General features: G+C 39.7%; 1 protein-coding gene across 2 annotated transcripts in view; it reads right to left on the bottom strand.

Annotated features, from left to right (window-relative positions):
• Positions 1-22042, bottom strand: part of ccny (cyclin Y) — a 65867-nt gene that overhangs the window by 5758 nt on the left and 38067 nt on the right. Inside the window, exons 2-10 of one of the 2 annotated variants that reach the window (XM_060869594.1) lie at positions 18132-18206; positions 16333-16353; positions 13410-13444; positions 12718-12821; positions 12424-12459; positions 11196-11253; positions 10982-11101; positions 1699-1865; positions 90-252 (exon numbers count right to left, since the gene is read on the bottom strand). In XM_060869594.1, coding sequence (XP_060725577.1) covers positions 90-252; positions 1699-1865; positions 10982-11101; positions 11196-11253; positions 12424-12459; positions 12718-12821; positions 13410-13444; positions 16333-16353; positions 18132-18206 — 779 coding nt within the window. The remainder of the gene's footprint in view (positions 1-89; positions 253-1698; positions 1866-10981; positions 11102-11195; positions 11254-12423; positions 12460-12717; positions 12822-13409; positions 13445-16332; positions 16354-18131; positions 18207-22042) is intronic. The other variant, XM_060869595.1, reaches the window with a different exon arrangement.

Raw genomic sequence — 22042 nt, 5'->3', positions numbered from 1 at the left:
GTAGATGGAGAGGAAAAGACAGATGAACAGACAGATGTTAGTGATATATAGATGGAGCTGAGCTTTCAGATGGAAGTGTGAGCTTTCACCTCCAGTTTCTGGGCCTTGTCTCTGCTCAGAGGCTCCAGAGGGAAGTTCAGGTTGTTGGCCTCAGACAGCGAGCGCAGGTCAAAGTAGTACTTGGCATAAACACTCGATGGCACGTTGATGTTAAACTGCAGAAGCTCCAGAAACTGTCTCTCCAACTCATTCCTAAACACCCAGAGAGAGAGAGAGAGAGAGAGAGAGAGAGAGAATAGAATTATATTTGACTGATATGCTGATATTAGAAATACACAACACAAGAAAGAAAGAAAAAGACAGATAGACAAAAAAACAAAGAAAGGCAAACAAACAGAAAGAGAGACAGAAAAACAGACATGCTTTAATGGAACACAGACGGATACACACAGATACACAGACGGATACACACACGGATACACAGACGGATACACACAGATGCACACACGGATACACACACGGATACACACACGGATACACACAGATGCACACACGGATACACAGACGGATACACACAGATACACACACGGATACACAGACGGATACACACAGATACACACACGGATACACAGACAGATACACAGACGGATACACAGACGGATACACAGACGGATACACACACGGATACACAGACGGATACACAGACGGATACACAGACGGATACACAGACGGATACACAGACGGATACACAGACGGATGTGTGAATGATCATATAAACAGCATAAAAATGTCAGTACAAAACAAAACATCTGACAACTCCAGATACTCTGACAAAAGTTAGATCGGACTGCAGTCGTGTAGACTGGAGCGGGGTGAGACGTGACATGACCTTCGACCTAAACTGAATACACTGTTATTTTAAAGACCACACAGTGAGACATAGGGGGAGGGGTGTGTGTGTGTGTGTTTCTGTGCGTGTGTGTTTCCGCGCGCGGGCCTGTGTGTGCGTGTCTGCATGTGTGTTTCTGTGTGCGTATTGGAGTGTCTGAGAATGTGTGTGCGCGTGTCTGTGATCGCAGGTCTGTGCGAGTGTGTTTCTGTGTGAGTGTCTGTGAGTGTGTTTCTGTGTGAGTGTCTGTGAGTGTGTTTCTGTGTGAGTGTCTGTGAGTGTGTTTCTGTGTGAGTGTCTGTGAGTGTGTTTCTGTGTGAGTGTCTGTGAGTGTGTTTCTGTGTGAGTGTCTGTGAGTGTGTTTCTGTGTGAGTGTCTGTGTGTTTCTGTGTGAGTGTCTGTGAGTGTGTTTCTGTGTGAGTGTCTGTGAGTGTGTTTCTGTGTGAGTGTCTGTGAGTGTGTTTCTGTGTGAGTGTCTGTGAGTGTGTTTCTGTGTGAGTGTCTGTGAATGTGTTTCTGTGTGAGTGTCTGTGAGTGTGTTTCTGTGTGAGTGTGTTTCTGTGTGAGTGTCTATGTGAGTGTGTTTCTGTGCGAGTGTCTGTGAGTGAGTGTCTGTGTGAGTGTGTTTCTGTGTGAGTGTCTGTGAGTGTGTTTCTGTGTGAGTGTGTTTCTGTGTGAGTGTGTTTCTGTGTGAGTGTGTTTCTGTGCGAGTGTCTGTGTGAGTGTCTGTGTGTGTCTCCGGCACTCTCTGTCTGTCTCCCTCTCTCTGTCTCTCACACACACACACACACACACACACACACACTTACATGTCCTCTACAGTGATATCTTTGAGAATCTGACAGTAGTCCACGTTCCACACGGCCTGATCGTCCCACACTTTAGACGCCAACAGAATGGCTCCCAGTACAATCCTCTTCCAGTTAGCAGGACAGATATCAATCTCAGCGTAAGTTAACAACCTCTCCAAATACACCTGAGGGACAAAAAAACAAACAGAAAGAAACAGAGGATTAATAACTACATACATACATACACTACTACACTTGAACTACATGTGAGGCTTCACGTGTTTTTCGGCATCAGACTCTAACTTAAAGCCGAAAAGTGACGCATGTGGCACAGAGCACTGTGGTGTGTGTCTACAACAGGATTTGTCACACCAAATAAGGAAGTTCATACGACAGGACGTGCTGTTATATGGAAATAACGTACCCCAAGGCGGCCCGTCACTCAGAGGATGAAATATTTACCAGTGACTACACACTTAAATACAATCATTGAAGTGATTCTGAAAACTTTATAGAGCAATAAAACTGGAGACTTCAATAAACATTAAAGCCTTTCACAGAATACCAACATAATCAATGAATTTTCTGTTATTAAAAAAAGTTTATTATTTAGATAATGTTCAGCATCCTGCATACGTTTCCTGTTATTGAGCTGTTACCATAGAAACAGTAACACACATACAAGCGCATTGACATAAACTTTGAATTTATGTTAGAGTTTGTCTAAAATTAATCCAGAACTGACCTCCAGAACCAAACAAACATCTAAATTAAATTTAAAATGAATTACATTACAATCATAATCATTATAATGAATTATATAATAATAATAATAATAATAATAATAATAATAATAATAATAATAATAATAATAATAATAATAATAATCAAAAAAGATCATTTATTATAATACAGGGAGTGCAGAATTATTAGGCAAATGAGTATTTTGACCACATCATCCTCTTTATGCATGTTGTCTTACTCCAAGCTGTATAGGCTCGAAAGCCTACAACCAATTAAGCATATTAGGTGATGTGCATCTCTGTAATGAGAAGGGGTGTGGTCTAATGACATCTACACCCTATATCAGGTGTGCATAATTATTAGGCAACTTCCTTTCCTTTGGCAAAATGGGTCAAAAGAAGGACTTGACAGGCTCCGAAAAGTCAAAAATAGTGAGATATCTTGCAGAGGGATGCAGCACTCTTAAAATTGCCAAGCTTCTGAAGCGTGATCATCGAACAATCAAGCGTTTCATTCAAAATAGTCAACAGGGTCGCAAGAAGCGTGTGGAAAAACCAAGGCGCAAAATAACTGCCCATGAACTGAGAAAAGTCAAGCGTGCAGCTGCCAAGATGCCACTTGCCACCAGTTTTGCCATATTTCAGAGCTGCAACATCACTGGAGTGCCCAAAAGCACAAGGTGTGCAATACTCAGAGACATGGCCAAGGTAAGAAAGGCTGAAAAACGACCACCACTGAACAAGACACACAAGCTGAAACGTCAAGACTGGGCCAAGAAATATCTGAAGACTGATTTTTCTAAGGTTTTATGGACTGATGAAATGAGAGTGAGTCTTGATGGGCCAGATGGATGGGCTCGTGGCTGGATCGGTAAAGGGCAGAGAGCTCCAGTCCGACTGAGACGCCAGCAAGGTGGAGGTGGAGTACTGGTTTGGGCTGGTATCATCAAAGATGAGCTTGTGGGGCCTTTTCGGGTTGAGGATGGGGTCAAGCTCAACTCCCAGTCCTACTGCCAGTTTCTGGAAGACACCTTCTTCAAGCAGTGGTACAGGAAGAAGTCTGCATCCTTCAAGAAAAACATGATTTTCATGCAGGACAATGCTCCATCACACGCGTCCAAGTACTCCACAGCGTGGCTGGCAAGAAAGGGTCTAAAAGAAGAAAAACTAATGACATGGCCTCCTTGTTCACCTGATCTGAACCCCATAGAGAACCTGTGGTCCATCATCAAATGTGAGATTTACAAGGAGGGAAAACAGTACACCTCTCTGAAGAGTGTCTGGGAGGCTGTGGTTGCTGCTGCACGCAATGTTGACGGTGAACAGATCAAAACACTGACAGAATCCATGGATGGCAGGCTTTTGAGTGTCCTTGCAAAGAAAGGTGGCTATATTGGTCACTGATTTGTTTTTGTTTTGTTTTTGAATGTCAGAAATGTATATTAGTGAATGTTGAGATGTAATATTGGTTTCACTGGTGAAAATAAATAATTGAAATGGGTATATATTTGTTTTTTGTTAAGTTGCCTAATAATTATGCACAGTAATAGTCACCTGTACACACAGATATCCTCCTAAAATAGCTAAAACTACAAACAAACTAAAAACTACTTCCAAAAATATTCAGCTTTGCTATTAATGAGTTTTTTGGGTTCATTGAGAACATGGTTGTTGTTCAATAATAAAATTAATCCTCAAAAATACAACTTCCCTAATAATTCTGCACTCCCTGTATGTTAAGGTATTTATGTAGTTTATACATATGTTAATAATAAAAATAATAATTATAGACACCAAGAAACAATTTGCATTTCTTTTTTTTGTTTGTTCTTTTATTTACTTTTGTATTAATTAATTATTTTTTTTGTTTGTTTTTATAATTATATAAACCGGTTTACAGAAATAATACAAATAAAAGTCTCTAAGAAGCATATAAATAAATGTATAAAAAGAAATAAACATACAAAAATTAATTATTCACTGTATTTATATATTACAAAATGCTTTTTCTATGTGTACAGAAATAATAATAATAATAATAATAATAATAATAATAGAAACTTTAAAGCCATACATTAAAGCTTCCTTCAATATCTTTCCAGCTATTATTAAATTATTAAAAAAAAAAAAAAAAAAGCCAAAGAGCAATTGTGTGAGAGAAGAGATCCCCAAAGAGCAGCAGTGACTCCTCAGTTCTCTCTTCCTCCAGAACTCTTCCGCCTAAACCATGAAGTGAGTAAAAACCAATAAACTACAACTCCATGTCAATTTTACTGGATAACCAAATAACTCCTACACCTTATCTGTACAAAGCACAGACATGCTCTCATATAAAAATCTGTATCGATCCAGTCGGCTGGACTGTCCACAACGTCTAGAGTTTCTAAACTGATCTGAACAAAGACGGCCTTGTGGCTGAAACCAGGATGTGTGTACGAGATCCCGCACGAGCAGGATTCCAGTGCTGCCCTTTACTATGAGCAGAATATTTATGTCAGGACTATGGCATGATGTTCAGGAAACTCGGTGCATGCAGACAGGAAATTCACTCGATTACAGGAAGTCCGTCCAGCTCTTTGCCTAAAATATTTAAGTATTAATCAGAATCCACTATTCTAAAAACAGCTCCAGAATTATTAGCACCCTTGTTTAATCTCACACAGAGATGTACAGCTCTCTTTTTTTTTAAATTAATGTTTTCACACTTTAGTTGTGTTCCGCTTCATGAACATTTTGGACCTTCACGGAGAAGAGTCCAATCCTGTAAGGATCCCGAGGCACCAAAAGATTATACCAGCTTCAGTTAGATTCGCTTCATGAAGGTTTCAGACATTTAAAGAGAAGACACCAACTCCATGTGGTCTTTATGGACAACAACCTCATAATCTATGCACAGTTGTCGGACTGTATCTGAATGTAGAAAGGAACGTATTAATAATAACAATCTCTGGTGTTTATAACAGTTTATAATCACACCCTCCAGTGTCACTCAAATGAGGATGAGGTTCATTTTTGAGTTTGGTTCCTCTCAAGGTTTCTTCCTCTTCCATCTAATGGAGTTTTTCCTCACCACAGTCACCTCAGTCACCTCAGACTTGTTCATTGGGGATAAATACAAACACATTTAAATATAAGTCATTAATCTTGAACTTTTGTATTATGTTTCTTATGTTTTGTAAAGCTGCTTTGAGACAATGTCCATTATTAAAAGCGCTATACAAATAAATTTGAATTGTTTGAAATAGTTTCATTCGGGTATTTCGAATTGAAATTTTCACTCGTTTCATTGCGGTATTCTTTAATCCTACCCATGTTGATGAATGACTAAGCTCATTTTGCCTATTTATACCCCAGGTCAAAGTCATGAATCTTAAGGAGATTCATGTGTACTCGTGTGAGTTAAAGTAAAATTAAACAGGGAAATACAGACATTTCCAGGGGTGCCATTATAATAAGAAAGAAAATATAATATACACAGGATGTAAATATTTAATAGAATAAATATGCTATAAAGTAAAAAAAAAAAAAAAGAAAAAAGGCACATTTGTCACATGATACTAAATATTACATCATGATATTAAGCTACTTATCCACAAAGACATTTTTCCCAAATAATCTTTACCAAGGGTGCCAATAATTCTGGAGCTGAATGTAGGTGTGAATTCCAAACCTTTATGCAACTTTAACCCTGAAAGTGGATGCACTATAAAAAAGAGACTGATATTGTGTCTGCTACTGTGACTGTCATTACTGATATTGTGTCGTTAGTGATAATCTTTTCTTAAGACGTTATGTTGCGATCCTTTTTTTTCTGTTACTGTCTATGATTCTTACTTAAAAAATAGTTTTAACGAGTCATTGTACAACACTCGTCTCTGCTTCTCCGGATCCCTCGGATTACTCATTAATATTCATGACCTGCAATGTTCATAAATATTCATGCGCTTACTGACAGTATATGAGGTAATATATGAGGAAAAATAGAACGAAATATTTAACTGCGAGGCCAGTGAGAGGATTCAGTGTGTCCATTTTTACACCACAGTACAGTCTATGATACAAATCTACACATTCCAATAAGAAAAATATGTAAATTCAGAATATATTATTTATATCAAGTCTAATTCAGTTCTAAGTTGTAATACTACAGATTGTGGAAAGGCTCAAACAGAGGGGGTGTAAATATTTATGCAAAGCAGTACAATCTACCTAATACGATATTCTCTAGAAAACGATCCAACATATTTTTTATCTTCTGTGTAATGCTATATAAATGTTCATTTGTGGCACCATAATATTAGCAGAGCAGAAATATTGAAATCTAATCACGTGTACTGCTGGAAATGAACCACAGGGGGTGCTGGTTTCTAATCCCTTTTAGTCCCTCTGAAATTTCTTTTTTTTTTGTGATTATTGTGAGCAATTATTATTTTATTGCTGCATTTTTTTCCTGAAAAATTTGCGATGCAATTTGAATTTTCTTTCTCTTTTTTTCTTTTACAGAAAACCACCTCAATTGGCAAAATTGGAAGACCAGGATTCTTCTCCTAAACTCATAATAATAATAATAATAATAATAATAATAATAATAATAATATATATATATATATATATATATATATATATATATATATATATATATATATATATATATATATATATAAATATCCTTGTAAAACAGATTAAATGTCAATTAATCCCCAAACCAGTGCAAATCAAATGGTTTCTGCTTGTTTCTCATTTAAGTGAGCCACACTCTCTTACAAACTGGTTCAAACAAAAGGCTTCTAAAACCAATGCTGAAATTTTCCTAACCATTTTCCATAAGCACCACTGCCAAAATTACCCCCTTGTATATGGTGTGTCGATTTGAGCAACTCTCGCAAATAAAGTAAGTGATGCTTCATTGATTTTAGTGCAATTGGTATCTGGGTGAAAGAGAGAGAAAGAAAGAGAAAGAGAAAGAGAGAGTGCACTCTAATAAGAAGAGGTAATGGTTTGTTGTATCACCTTATCAAGTTTACCAGAAGTAGAAGACAAACTGAAAAAATGTGGGTTTAAAGGGAAGTGCAGACTAGGACTTTCTCCCATAGCACCATAACATCATTTTCGCCGATGACACGACCGTGGTAGAGAGCATTCTGAGCAGCTGCATCACTGTCTGGTTTGGGAACTGCACCATCTCGGATCGCAAGACCCTGCAGCGGATAGTGAGGACAACTGAGAAGATCATTGGGGTCTCTCTTCCCTCAATCACGTACACTTACACCGCACACTGCATCCGCAAAGCCAACAGCATTGTGGATGACTCCACACACCCCTCACACACACTCTTCACCCTCCTGCCGTCTGGAAAAAGGTACCGAAGCATTCGCGCCCTCACGACCAGACTGTGTAACAGTTTCTTTCCACAAGCCATCAGACTCCTTAACAACTGAACTGAACTGAGCACAACACTCACCATGCACATCAATTATATGGACTGCACAGACATACATTAAATACACACACTTCCAATATACAGTACACCCATCGATCTGTTTACATGCTTTTTTTTTTGCACAACCCTTTACAATATCTCAGGTAACTGCTGCTATAGCACTGTGTATTTACACTGGCCAGAGCTGTTTGTCTATTGTCTCTTGTGTAATGTCTTTGTGCATTGTCTTGTAATTATTTGTCTTGTCTTGCACTGTTTGCAACAGGTTGCACAGATCACACTTTATGTGACTAGGACTACTTACTAAGTCCTTATAGCTCTGTCTTTGTTTTATGTAGTGCCATGGTCCTGGAGAAACCTGGTCTCATTTCACTGTGTACTGCAACAGCTATATATGGTTGAAATAACAATAAAAGCTTCTTGACTTGACTAAAGGAATTAGAGGTGAGAACTGAGATCAGATTGGTTATGTAGTGGGTAATGGTTGACTTTATAACCAATCCGATCTCAGTTCTCACGTCCAATTCCATTATAATGTATAATTCCATCTGATGTCAGTTTTCACCTCTAGTTTCATTATAACCAATCTGATCTCAGTTCTGATCTCTAATTCCATTATAGCCAATCTGATCTCAGTTCTGATATCTAATTCCATTATAACCAATCTGATCTCAGTTCTGATCTTAAATTTCATTATAACCAATCCGATCTGTTCTCACGTCTAATTCCATTATAACCGATCCGATCTCAGTTCTCACCTCCAATTCCATTATAACTAATCCGATCTCAGTTCTAACGTCTAATTCGATTATAGTCAATCTGATCTCAGTTTTCTCCTCTAGTTCCATTATAACCAATCTGATCTATAGCCAATCTGATCTTAGTTTTCACCGCTAGTTCCATTATAACCAATCTGATCTGTTTTCACCTCTAGTTCCATTATAACCAATCTGATCTCAGTTCTGATCTCGAATTCCATTATAGCCAATCTGATCTCACTTCTGATCTTAAATTCTATTATAACCAATCCGATCTCAGTTCTCACGTCTAATTCCATTATAACCAATCTGATCTATAGACAATCTGATCTCAGTTTTCACCGCTAGTTCCATTATAACCGATCTGATCTGTTCCCACCTCAAATTCCATTATAACCAATCTGTCAGTCTTGTTATAAATTTATTTTTATTAAATTGCTGTATCAGCATTTGTTTCCTTTAATCAGCAGTCTATCTGAATGAATCCTTGTGTGATATCTTGGAAATAAAGTAAAAACACCTACAGAATATCAGTGTCTCCTACAGGCTGAATGTAGAAACAGGCAGCGATTCGAAATCCTCAACACAGTGTAAAATACACACTAACACCACAACATGACATTTAGTAAGTTGTAAAGAACTCTAGACTCTCTTGAGATGACCACACACACACACACACACACACACACACACACACACACAGACACACACACAGACACACACACAGACACACACACAGACACACACACAGACACACACACACACACACACACACACACACACACACACACACACACACAGACACACACACAGACACACACACAGACACACACACACACACATGTACAGTAATCTGTGTGAACATATGAGAGATATAACAAGAAGCTGTTCTAGGATGCAGGCTGTCATTGACCGGAGGTGTGAGAATAGACGGCAGGCTAAAACAAGTTCTCTTTTCTGACCATAAAACCCGCAGACAGCTGCAACACATCTCGCTTCACTGTAACGTGATCTCTGTGATCTCAATCAGCAGACTTCTTTCTATGGGGCTTGTGCTTGACTAGAGGAGAACTTCTCTGTTTGTTCAGGCAGCTGATTAGAGTAAGAAAATGGGAATAAACTTGGTAAGTAAACAACCGTTTTAATACTGCTGAGGTTTGAGCTACAATAGTACGTCGTTTATGTTTTTACATTTTAATACAAATAAAGAAGCTGAGAATTGTATTTTAATCCTGATCACGTTATTATAAATTAAAAGGTTTTATTTATTATGACATTTATTTATTTATTTATTACAAGATGAGTAATGTGTTTACATCATGTTAGAATTGACACAATCATCTTGTAACCTTTCAAATTTTCTGTGCTCTCGTCTTCTGGAAACTTGTCATTACCATCATTTCCTGAATGCTCAAATGTCACGGTATACACGTGACGTCACGTTATAAACAAACGCTAAATAACTCAATAATGAGCTGCAGCTCACACAGTTAAAGGCAGTGAGGAGTCAGGATTCAACTCTGTACGTGTTCATAAAAGATTCTTGTTTATTTACTAGTACTGATCAATAATATCAATAATAATAATAATAATAATATTTCGGCTTTTCCTGTTAGGGGTCGCCACAGCGAATCAACAGTTTCCACCTAACTCTTTCCTCGTCATTCTCTACTCTCACACCAATTAACTTCATGTCCTCATTTAACACATCCATATATCTCCTCTTTGACCTTCCTCTTGACCTCTTACCTGCAGCTCCATCTCCAACATCCTTCTACCAATATAACCATCTCCCTCCTCTGTACATGTCCAAACCATCTCAATCTCTCCTCTCTGACCTTATCCCCAAAACAACCAACCTGAGCTGTCCCTCTGATGTCCTCGTTCCTAATCCTGTCCATCCTCGTCACAGAGAACCTCAACATCCTCATCTCTGCTACCTCCATCTCTGCCTCATATCTTTACCTCACTGCTACAGTCTCTAACCCATACAGCAGAGCTGCTCTCACTGCTGTCTTGTACACAATAATAATAATAATAATAATAATAATAATAATAATAATAATAATAATAAACTATTTATGCTGTGAAAATGGTGCATTTTACTTTTAAGGAAATTACTCCAAAAGCCTTAATTAATATATTTAAAAGCCAGTCTTGTATTCTAGCATTTGTATATTATGCAAAAGTCTGTGATTAAAATAATTATGTTAAATTAGGTTTCAAGCCAAAGACAAAGCTGAGAGGAGAAGGAAGAGGAGAGGAGAGGAGAGGAGAGGGGAAACCCAAGCTTCATTTGCTATAATATGACCCCTAAGACCTGCACCCTGCTTGTTTCCCACTCATGACCCAAGCCTCACCAGTGTGACGATCGCGCACTCGGCCATGAGCTGAGCGGCGCTGAAAAGCGTCCTGACGAACCGGTAGATCTGCTTCTGCTCCGGATCGTGTTTATCGTAATCAGCTGGAACCTCTGACTTCTGCAACAAGACAGACGTGAAAAATCACCAACACATAAGTGCATTGTTAAAGGGATTTTTTTTTTCCCTTTATGACTAAATCTGTAAAACTTACTGAGAGCGGATGAAGCTTCTCATCAAATATGTCTAACAGCGTTCGACCATCGTCGTCTCTGGAATGACCAAACAGATAGAAACAGAGCAGAAAATATTCTTATATGGATGCATTGCATATGTATCAGAAATGTTCGAAAAAGCAAAAGTTGAAGGAATGCTGATTATTGTGCCGAAAGCACAGGATTTTAAAGTACGAACCAGGCGAAATGTTTATATTTAGCAAAATCGGTCCTCTTACAGGACTCTTGGAAATATATGCATTTCCAATACATTTGTACTATTTGCCATGAGGTTTTTCAGGACGAGAATGTTGGGTTTCCTCTGAAAACACCCCAGGTTTTCATCACTCTAGTCTCAGCCTCAGCTGTCACGACCCACAAAACGCTGGCTGAACGTCTAATGTGTACGGCACACAAAGTTGGAAACACAAGGTCATCATTTGATTGGTTGGATTCTACAGGAATTCCGGGAGACCCGTCACCTTTTTTTAACGGCCCGCCCACAAAGCAAAGCCGTTGTGATGCTCGAGGTCCCTCATGGACGAAGGATGACGTTGTGGTTTTCCCGACTGTGACCATGAGTTCTTATAAGGATTTTTCAAGTACATAAAGTTCACGGTATAGACTCGTTCATTTACATGACTTTCCTTAATGAATAATCTGTGTTTGCATGCCAGTCTGTTTGTATAGAATTCCCCTAAATACAAGGCTGAAAACAAACTGATTGGTGGCTTTACATCAGTCAGACGCCCTCTTGGGCAGTCCTTGGCAATAAAAGCTGCTATGGAGTCCAGAACTGTCGTTAGTCTAAATCTTTGGCTACGCCATTAACAGGGAAATAGCTTATACTTATTGTTAGCTAAAAAAAAAAATAATTAGAGATGACACTACCCTTCTAAAATGTGTGTAGAACGTCATTTGGGGCACAGCTATAGAAAATGTAAGCAAACTGAAGAGGTATTGTTACGCGAAAACATTAACACAGAGCTCACACGCCTTTAAACCCTCTGATCAGAGAGATGTGCGCCACTGGGTCCTGTGCCCAAGGAGCTTGCTTCTGAAGTGTTTGGCATTTAGCACTATGGATTCTGAGCTATTTTTGTAGAGCAGTGCCAGGCTTTGAAGCGACATTGACATTCCCACTCAATAAACACTCTGCATCCTTCGTAGCACCTGTACTGCAGTAAACACACGCTCAGATCAGTAATAAAAGATGTGAACCCCTACCTGTTCTTTATGTGGTAGTAGATGGCAAGAGCAACACTGCGGAAAGAAAAGAGAGCATGAAATACACTGAGGCACAGGGGAGGTCACTGTAGAGTAACTCCCGTGACGTCATAACTCTTACATCTCCGTTCTGATTGGCTAGAACAGATCGGGCAGCTTTGACAATACTACAGACTGAATAATCATCAGTTCCAGTCACAGACAAATGATATCAAAATATGAGTAACTACTATATATTAAAGATTTATAACATCTATGTTGTGCATGTGCAGTGAAAGTGACAGGACTTCATACCATTTGATGGTGTATTTGAGGTTGGGTTGACTGACAGTGCTGTCATCCAGGAAGATAGTTGAGCAGGAGCTGTACTTGCGTCTCATCGGACCAGATGGGTGTTGCTAAGTCATCACACACACACACACACGTGAATGCCCAACCTGCAAACTGTGTGTTGTATGTGGTGTTGTGCACGGTGTATGTGTACTGTGTTGAGTGTGTTGGTTATGTAGTGTGTGTGCACAGTGTTAAGTGCACATGGTGCTGTGTGTGTTGAATATGTGGTTTTTGCATTATTTGTGGTGTTGAATGCGTATTGTATGTAGTGTTGAGTGTGTGGTGTGTGTGTTTTATGTAGCTTGCTTGTGGTGTTACGTGTGTTATCTGTGGTGTTTGTTGTATGTGATGTTGAAGACGTGGTGTTATGCGTATTGTATGTGCTGTTGTGTGTATTGTATGTAGTGTTGAGTGCATGGTGTTATGTTTGTTGTATGTGGTGTTGAATGTGTGGTTCTGTGTGTGTTGTATGTGGTGTTGAATACGTGGTGTTTGCTTTATTTGTGGTGTCGAATGCGTACTATATGTAGCGTTGAGAGTGTGGTGTTGTGTGTTGTATGTGGTGTTTCATGTGTTCATTGTGGTGTTGATTGCATTGTGTTTGTGTTGTATGTGGTGTTGAACGCCTGCTGTGTGTGTTGTGAGACACTTACGTGGTTAACATACAAGCTTTTCCTCTTTTCCCGAACTGCAGAGAACAAAAAAGTGTTATTAAAACACATCTCAGCAAATACTCAGCCGCACTAAGCAAAGACACTGCACACACATCAGTACACACAACAGTAAACACATCAGTACACACAATCGTTAAACACAAATAGGACTTAAAGCGATTACAGTGTGAGCAGAGCCGTGTTTGCTTGAATATCATTGGCAGACTTTAATAAATCCCTCTGTTTGTTTGCTGCCTCTGCAAATTCTCTCGGAGCTCAAGTCAGACTCGTGTGGGTTCAAGGCTTTGTGTATTAGAATCCCACAATATTTGGATTCAACACAAACTCCATCAGCATCCAGAGTGCTGGCGACTGGAATTCAATATTGTTACTGTATGCTGACGAGGGAAATGTGGGGCGAGCTTTTTCCTCCAGAACTAAATGTACCCTAGGTATAACGAACACTAAGGTAGATTCAAAATCGTCCATGAAGGTGTATGCTGAGGATTAGCCAGGACTTTAGACAAAACCACGGTTTGACTTCTACTAACACCGTCAATCAGCACAAATAAGAGCTAAAGCAGCATGCATGATCTCTTTTGGCTTCTGGGCTGCTATGTGACTCTATGCATGCAAACACACAGACACACACAGTCTAATGACAGTCTGCATTACTACAATTCAACAATGTACTACAACATGAAAATTTTTCCATAAACTTTTCTCAAAAATGATTCCACAAACATACATGAACCACATTCAAAAGACAATGAATTATTTACTTTATAATTTTTAAAATTTTACTTTTTAAAATATTACTTCTCCTGAATTAAATCAATCAGCCATTTAGTAGTGAAAGTAGCTTCTTGTTGTTTTTTAATATAGCCATGAACCTTGTTTTGCTAACAAGTAAGAGATCACAGCCACCACTCTGAGTTACTAAAGTGCTACTGAAGAGTTACTGGGGTGTTATTAAAGAGTTACTGAGGTGTTATTAAAGAGTTACTGAGGTGTTATTAAAGAGTTACTGAGGTGTTATTAAAGAGTTACTGAGATGTTATTAAAGAGTTACTGAGGTGTTATTAAAGAGTTACTGAGGTGTTATTAAAGAGTTACTGAGATGTTATTAAAGAGTTACTGAGGTGTTATTAAAGAGTTACTGAGGTGTTATTAAAGAGTTACTGAGGTGTTATTAAAGAGTTACTGGGGTGTTATTAAAGAGTTATTGAGGTGTTATTAAGGAGTTACTGAGGTGTTATTAAAGAGTTACTGAGGTGTTATTAAGGAGTTACTGAGGTGTTATTAAAGAGTTACTGGGGTGTTACTAAAGAGTTATTGAGGTGTTTCTAAAGAGTTACTGAGATGTTACTAAAGAGTTACTGGGGTGTTATTAAAGAGTTATTGAGGTGTTATTAAGGAGTTACTGAGGTGTTATTAAAGAGTTACTGAGATGTTTCTAAAGAGTTACTGAGATGTTACTAAAGAGTTACTGGGGTGTTACTAAAGAGTTACTGGGGTGTTACTAAAGAGTTACTGGGGTGTTACTAAAGAGTTACTGGGGTGTTACTAAAGAGTCACTGGGGTGTTACTAAAGAGTTACTGGGGTGTTACTGGGGTGTTACTAAAGAATTACTGGAGTGTTACTAAAGAGTTACTGAGGTGTTACTAAAAAGATACTGGGGTGTTACTAAAGAGTTACTGGGGTGTTACTGAGGTGTTACTAAAGAGTTACTGGGGTGTTACTGAGGTGTTACTGGGGTGTTACTGAGGTGTTACTGGGGTGTCACTAAAGAGTTACTGGGGTATTACTGGGGTGTTACTAAATAATTACTGGGGTGTTACTAAAGAGTTATTGGGGTGTTACTGAGGTGTTACTGGGGTGTTACTAAAGAGTTACTGGGGTGTTACTAAAGAGTTACTGGGGTGTTACTAAAGAGTTACTGGGGTGTTACTGAGGTGTTACTAAAGAGTTACTGGGGTGTTACTGAGGTGTTACTGGGGTGTTACTGAGGTGTTACTGGGGTGTTACTAAAGAGTTACTGGGGTGTTACTGACGTGTTACTGGGGTGTCACTAAAGAGTTCCCAAGGTGTCACTAAAGAGTTTCTGGGGATAGATAGATGGATAGATGGATAGATAGATAGATAGATAGATAGACGTATATATATATATATATATATATATATATATATATATATATATATATATATATATATATATATATATATATATACACACACAAATAGTTCAATAGATATACAGATATAGGTAAGTAGATACATAGGCAGATAAATATACAGACAGAAAGATAAATAGACATACAGACAGATAGATAGAGTCTGTTTATCAGACAGACATATAGATAGATAGAGTGTTGTGTGTGTTCAGTCGCCTGTAGCTTTGGTGGTGTATATGAGCACATGTGCAGAGTATTGCTACAGCAGTGTGGCAAAAAGAAGGACCCGAGGCCAGACATATGCAACGTGTACTGTGTACATGATACATCACTACAGCAAAAATATACAAAACTCAAACCTGTTTTAGAAAATGGATGCTAGCAATAAGGTGTTATATCATAGCTAGCCCAACCCTAACCCTAATGTTTGTAAATGTTAGTCATTTTCCAGCCTTGTAACAAAGCATAGCTGTATACAGCTCCCTTACTTGTTAGCAACATTAGACTCTTTGTTCTGATGCAAAACTAAAGAAGAAAATGAGAAACAACAATATTGTGGAAAATCTGGAAAAAGCCAGATGTTGATATCAGACTGTATCATGTCAGTGTCAATGTACATGATGCATCAAACCACGATTTTAAGTAATACAGAAACCATGACTGACAACAGGATCGGTTAAAGGAAACTTGAAACTTTTTAGACACACACAGAAATAGGACTTTTCATTAGCCTCAGCATTGGACATACCTTTCTTGCTGGATGGAACAACTGAAAGACAAGAAATAACGTGGATTCTTATCTGAATTTCTCCAAAAAGTATTAAGCAGAGGAAAGATTACTGCTGAATTGAACCTTGTTTATTCATGCACTGTCAGCTAGGTAAAAAAAAATAAATAAAAAAAAGTCTAGGGTTTTTACTTTATTTATTCCTTCATTAAATCTTTTTGGGTTGTACCATTGTCTTTTATAAAATAAATAAATAAATAAATAAATAAATAAATAAATCATGCTTCAAACCATAAGACACACACACACACATACACACACACACAGAATTCAGTTACATAAGAAGAAAGTTGCTAATGATGGACATTAAAAAGTGCTAGAAATCACACTAACAGCATCTCAAACAGACCACAATGCTGATTCCCAGAGCAATCACAGCCAAAGGCAGCGAGCTAAATGAAACTATTATTCTCTCTCTCTCTCTCTCACACACACACACACACACACACACACATACACACACACACACACACACACACATTTTCTGTGCATCACTGTGATCAGATGCTGTCTGGGATCCTGTTTTCTAAAAGCAATTATATCTCTCTCCCTCTCAAAAACACACACACACACACACACACAAAGTGCACACAGCATTGACTCAAAACAGTGCCTGACTCCATATCTCTATCAGAATATAAAGTTCTTATTTTTACAGCTGTACTTTTATACAGTGAAAGTGGCGTGGCCTGTGTGCATGTTAAATACAGTGAAGGAGGCGTGGTCTGTGTGCATGTTAGATACAGTGAAGGAGGTGTGGCCTGTGTGCATGTTAGATACAGTGAAGGAGGCGTGGCCTGTGTGCATGTTAAATACAGTGAAGGAGGCGTGGTCTGTGTGCATGTTAGATACAGTGAAGGAGGCGTGGCCTGTGTGCATGTTAAATACAGTGAAGGAGGCGTGGTCTGTGTGCATGTTAGATACAGTGAAGGAGGTGTGGCCTGTGTGCATGTTAGATACAGTGAAGGAGGTGTGGCCTGTGTGCATGTTAGATACAGTGAAGGAGGTGTGGCCTGTGTGCATGTTAGATACAGTGAAGGAGGCGTGGTCTGTGTGCATGTTAGATACAGTGAAGGAGGTGTGGCCTGTGTGCATGTTAGATACAGTGAAGGAGGCGTGGCCTGTGTGCATGTTAGATACAGTGAAGGAGGTGTGGCCTGTGTGCATGTTAGATACAGTGAAGGAGGCGTGGCCTGTGTGCATGTTAGATACAGTGAAGGAGGCGTGGCCTGTGTGCATGTTAGATACAGTGAAGGAGGTGTGGCCTGTGTGCATGTTAGATACAGTGAAGGAGGTGTGGCCTGTGTGCATGTTAGATACAGTGAAGGAGGCGTGGTCTGTGTGCATGTTAGATACAGTGAAGGAGGCGTGGCCTGTGTGCATGTTAGATACAGTGAAGGAGGCGTGGCCTGTGTGCATGTTAGATACAGTGAAGGAGGCGTGGTCTGTGTGCATGTTAGATACAGTGAAGGAGGTGTGGTCTGTGTGCATGTTAGATACAGTGAAGGAGGCGTGGCCTGTGTGAGTGTTAGATACAGTGAAGGAGGTGTGGTCTGTGTGCATGTTAGATACAGTGAAGGAGGTGTGGTCTGTGTGCATGTTAGATACAGTAAAGGCGGTGTGGCCTGTGTGAGTGTTAGTTTTCCAATTTTCTACTTCATTGTATCGGTCTTAGGACCATTTTTCTTATTAAAAGTTTTCTGACAACTCCCACACCGCTCCCAAAGCAATAACATTATGAAATTCTGACCCACACTCACCGTCTGTCTGAGACTTGCTCAGGAAGATGGTGCTGGCACGCGGGTGCTCTGACGGGTTGTACTCCATGTTCAATTCTGGAAAAAACAAACAAAGAACAAGCAATGAGGAACTGAATCTCAATAAAAATCTACAGAGTTCAGTGTTGTAATAATGAGAATGCAGGTCAGGCAGAGGACAGAGTATTGGGCCGAGTGTGAAGTTATGTGTCATGATACAAAGCTGCATTTACACCATCCAGACACTGGGGAGCAGAGCACCACATAGCTTAACAACATCTGAACCAACAGCCTGATTTAGTGATATTATTTATATATATATATATATATATATGTATATATGTATATACACATTATGAATCAGGGCCAATATTCATTAAAATTCTCAGGGTGAAGAGTTTTTACTAGTGACAAAATTCTAAGAACATTCTTAAAAATGTGGGCTTTTCCCTTAAAATTAAAGAGAAGATCCTAGTAAAGATGAAATTTATTCATAAAGCATCTTAACACTTAAAAGAGCTCATAAGGTCAAAAAGTCTTACGAGTAGTGAGGAGGACTTTAAAGAAGATGAAGAGTTTCTTTATCAGAGGAGAAAATGGCCAAAAGGTGAAGAGGGAGAAGAAATGTGTTGTATATAATATTTAATAATGATAGTGAGTTAATAAGATGATACAGATTACTTCATGTAGGGATTAATTTTGGGACCAATCACATTAGAGATAACATCTCAGACACAGAGCCGAAATGCCATAGAGGCAGAAATGATATAATGCGTCTCTATGCACTGTGTCAGCGATGTTTACATTTATAACATACAGATGTTAGAGCATCTCTGATATGAACGTCACGAACCTAATCCCTTCATGATATAGTCTCAGATATCTTAACATAGAGACAAAGTGAAGGTTTATAATAGACCCTTTTAAAAGCTCTCCATTTTTTATTTTTTTTTGGACAGCCATCACAGTCTTCAAATGAACGTGTCAGTGTTGTTCAGAGATTGTTCCTGAATCACTCGTCTGCGAGAAGCTCTCTCAGATCATTCTTAGGGTCTCTATAAATACAGCCCTAATCTTTAAAATTTACTTAACTTTTCTCATGTAAGCAACATGACCTTGCATGCACACACACACACACACACACACACAACATGATGTCATCAAGAACAGGAAGAGGAAACATGAAGGCACACCCAGCAAGACTCAGAGGAAACGCAGACCTTTCCTCTCAGCTTCACAGAGAAGGACATCATTCCACCTTCCTTCTTTTCCATGCGTGTTAGTGTGTGTCCCGAACACACAGGTTAATGCACTTCGTTAATGAAATGACAGGCGTCATGAAGCGGAAAATATACATGCACGCACAATAAGTGCGGCAGGGTTTTGTGCTGTGCTTTGAGGCTTTTGAAGCGGTGTGGGAGAGCCACTCGAGCCTCAAAGGAGTCCGTACCCCACACACACACACACACACACACACACACACACACACACACACACATACACACACACCAGGAGGGTGATAAATAAAAGATGGAGTTCAGCACAGTGTGGGAGGGAAAGAGAGACAGAGACAGAGGGAAAGAGAGAGAGAGAGCGACAGACAAATAGCACATCTGCATTTCTATCACGTTTGCAAGAACGCACACTCTCAGACCTATGCACTTGTAAGTAGAGTTGTGTGTGACATACACAATAAAAGGTGTGTTCTTGCGCTACATCCAGAGTGATCTACTTATAAACTGTTATTATTAAATATGGGTTAAGGTGAGGATGATGATGGGCACATAATCCTCCAAATCAGGAGAGGGAGACACTTGTCTTCGGCTTTCCCCTGTGTTTATGCTGTCTCTGTAAAAGCCGAGCAGGATGGTGGTTCAAGTGCTGCGGATTTTTTAAGTGTGCCTTCGACCCTGTACTCTTAATAAGTGTGAGCTCAAAGTCTGGACTGTTGTTATAAAGAGCAGTTATAACACTTCATGTAAACAGAGAAGTTTTTGTAAGTGAATTAAAATTCTTGCTTTGAATACGAAGAAACTAAAAGAATAAGAATAACATTAGTTAGATCTGCAATGTGGCCTTACATGGGCATGGATCAGCGGCGTACAGCCTGGCAGGGTTTTAGTCACACACACACGCGCGCACGCGCACGCACGCACACACACACACACACACACACACACATCACAGAGGGTGAGTGCACTCGCTGTTCTTCTTAGAAGGACTTAAAACAGACCAGATGGATATCCTGTGTGTGAGAGAAAGAGAGAGAGAGAGAGAGCGAGAGCGAGCGATCTGGACCTTGTGTTTTTACATCAGACCAGAAGCTCCCAAAGGTGTGGGAAAATATTTTTAGCCATACAGGTCATAAAATGTCGACTGACATAATGGGGATGTCTCTGATCTACTCACAGATACACAGATCAGCCATAACATTAAAACCAATTTAAAATTCTCACCCTCGACAATTTTGCCAAGTCAACAGCATGAACTCATGTTCCTCAAACCGTTGCTGAACAATTTTTGCAGTGGGGCAGGGAGTATTATCCTGCAGAAACAATACACTGCCATTAGGGATTACTGTTACCATGAAGGTGTGTACTTGGTCTACAATAATGTTTAGATAGCATGTCCAACAAACATCCACATCAACACCATCCAAAGTTTCTGAGTAGAACATTTACCAGCTTGCCTTCTTCCCATAGTGCATCCTGGTACAATCTCTTCCCCAGGTAAGCAACACACATTCACCCAGCTGTCTGCATGATGTAAAAGAAAATACGATTCAGACCAGGCCACCTTCTTCCATTTCTTTGTGGTCCAGATCTGATGCTCGTCTGCACATAGTAGACACTTAAACTCTCATGTTGCTAATGTGTCTCGCTCATGTCAGTTTCTTCTCTACAATATTAGACGGATTCGGCCATTTCTGTCCTCACAGGCTGCTCAGGTACTTGTTCAGACTCTTGTCATTTCTAGACTGGATTACTGCAATGCACTGCTGGCAGGTCTACCTATGAACGCAATCCGTCCTCTGCAAATGATCCAAAATGCAGCTGCCCGGCTTGTTTTCAACCTGCCAAAGTTCTCACACACACTCCCGCTTCTGTGATCCCTCCACTGGCTTCCGGTAGCTGCACGCATCAGATTCAAAACACTGATGCTGGCCTACAAAGCCAAAAATGGACCAGCTCCCTCTTACCTCAAAGCTCTCATCACTCCTCGCACTGCACCCCACACCCTCTGATCTACCAGCACTGCTCGACTGGTTCCACCATCTCTCAGGGTAAGAGGCAAGCATACTACAAGACTCTTCTCTGTACTGGCACCAAGGTGGTGGAACGAACTTCCCCTAGAGGTCCGGACAGCTGAGTCACTGGCTATTTTCAAGCGGCGGTTGAAGACCTACTTATTCAGGAAACACTTCAACTAGCTCTGGATAAGGGCGTCTGCCAAATGCTGTAAATGTAAACTGGTGTACAGGGTTCCGCATGGGTGCTCTAAATAGTCAGTAGTAAGATCAGACCAGGCAGGTTAGCCGTCGCTCTTCTATACCAGGTACACTACGTGTTAGATGAGAATACATCCTTGATGGGACGTCAATTGGTCACAGGGTAACCGTGCAGACATACACACACACACACTGCTATAATAAGTGGCAATCTACGTACCCCACACCACGTTCCACCTGTTATAGAGGTGTGAGGAAGCCAGAGAACCCAAAAGAAACCCAAAGGAACATCCACACATGTAACAAGTATGCAGGAACTCGATTCCAGTATCGGGAACCAGGCAGCAAGAGATGCAAACATCTAAACCCTGATATGACCTCACATCCCTCTGTGGGTTTCCTTCATATCACCAGACTGACAAAAGTGTCAGGTTTGCAAATTTTAAGCTCCGAAATCCTGTGTAAG

This window comes from Tachysurus vachellii, chromosome 5, assembly GCF_030014155.1.
Source record: "Tachysurus vachellii isolate PV-2020 chromosome 5, HZAU_Pvac_v1, whole genome shotgun sequence".
Lineage (NCBI taxonomy): Eukaryota > Metazoa > Chordata > Actinopteri > Siluriformes > Bagridae > Tachysurus > Tachysurus vachellii.
This window is presented reverse-complemented; position numbering and strand designations above follow the sequence as displayed.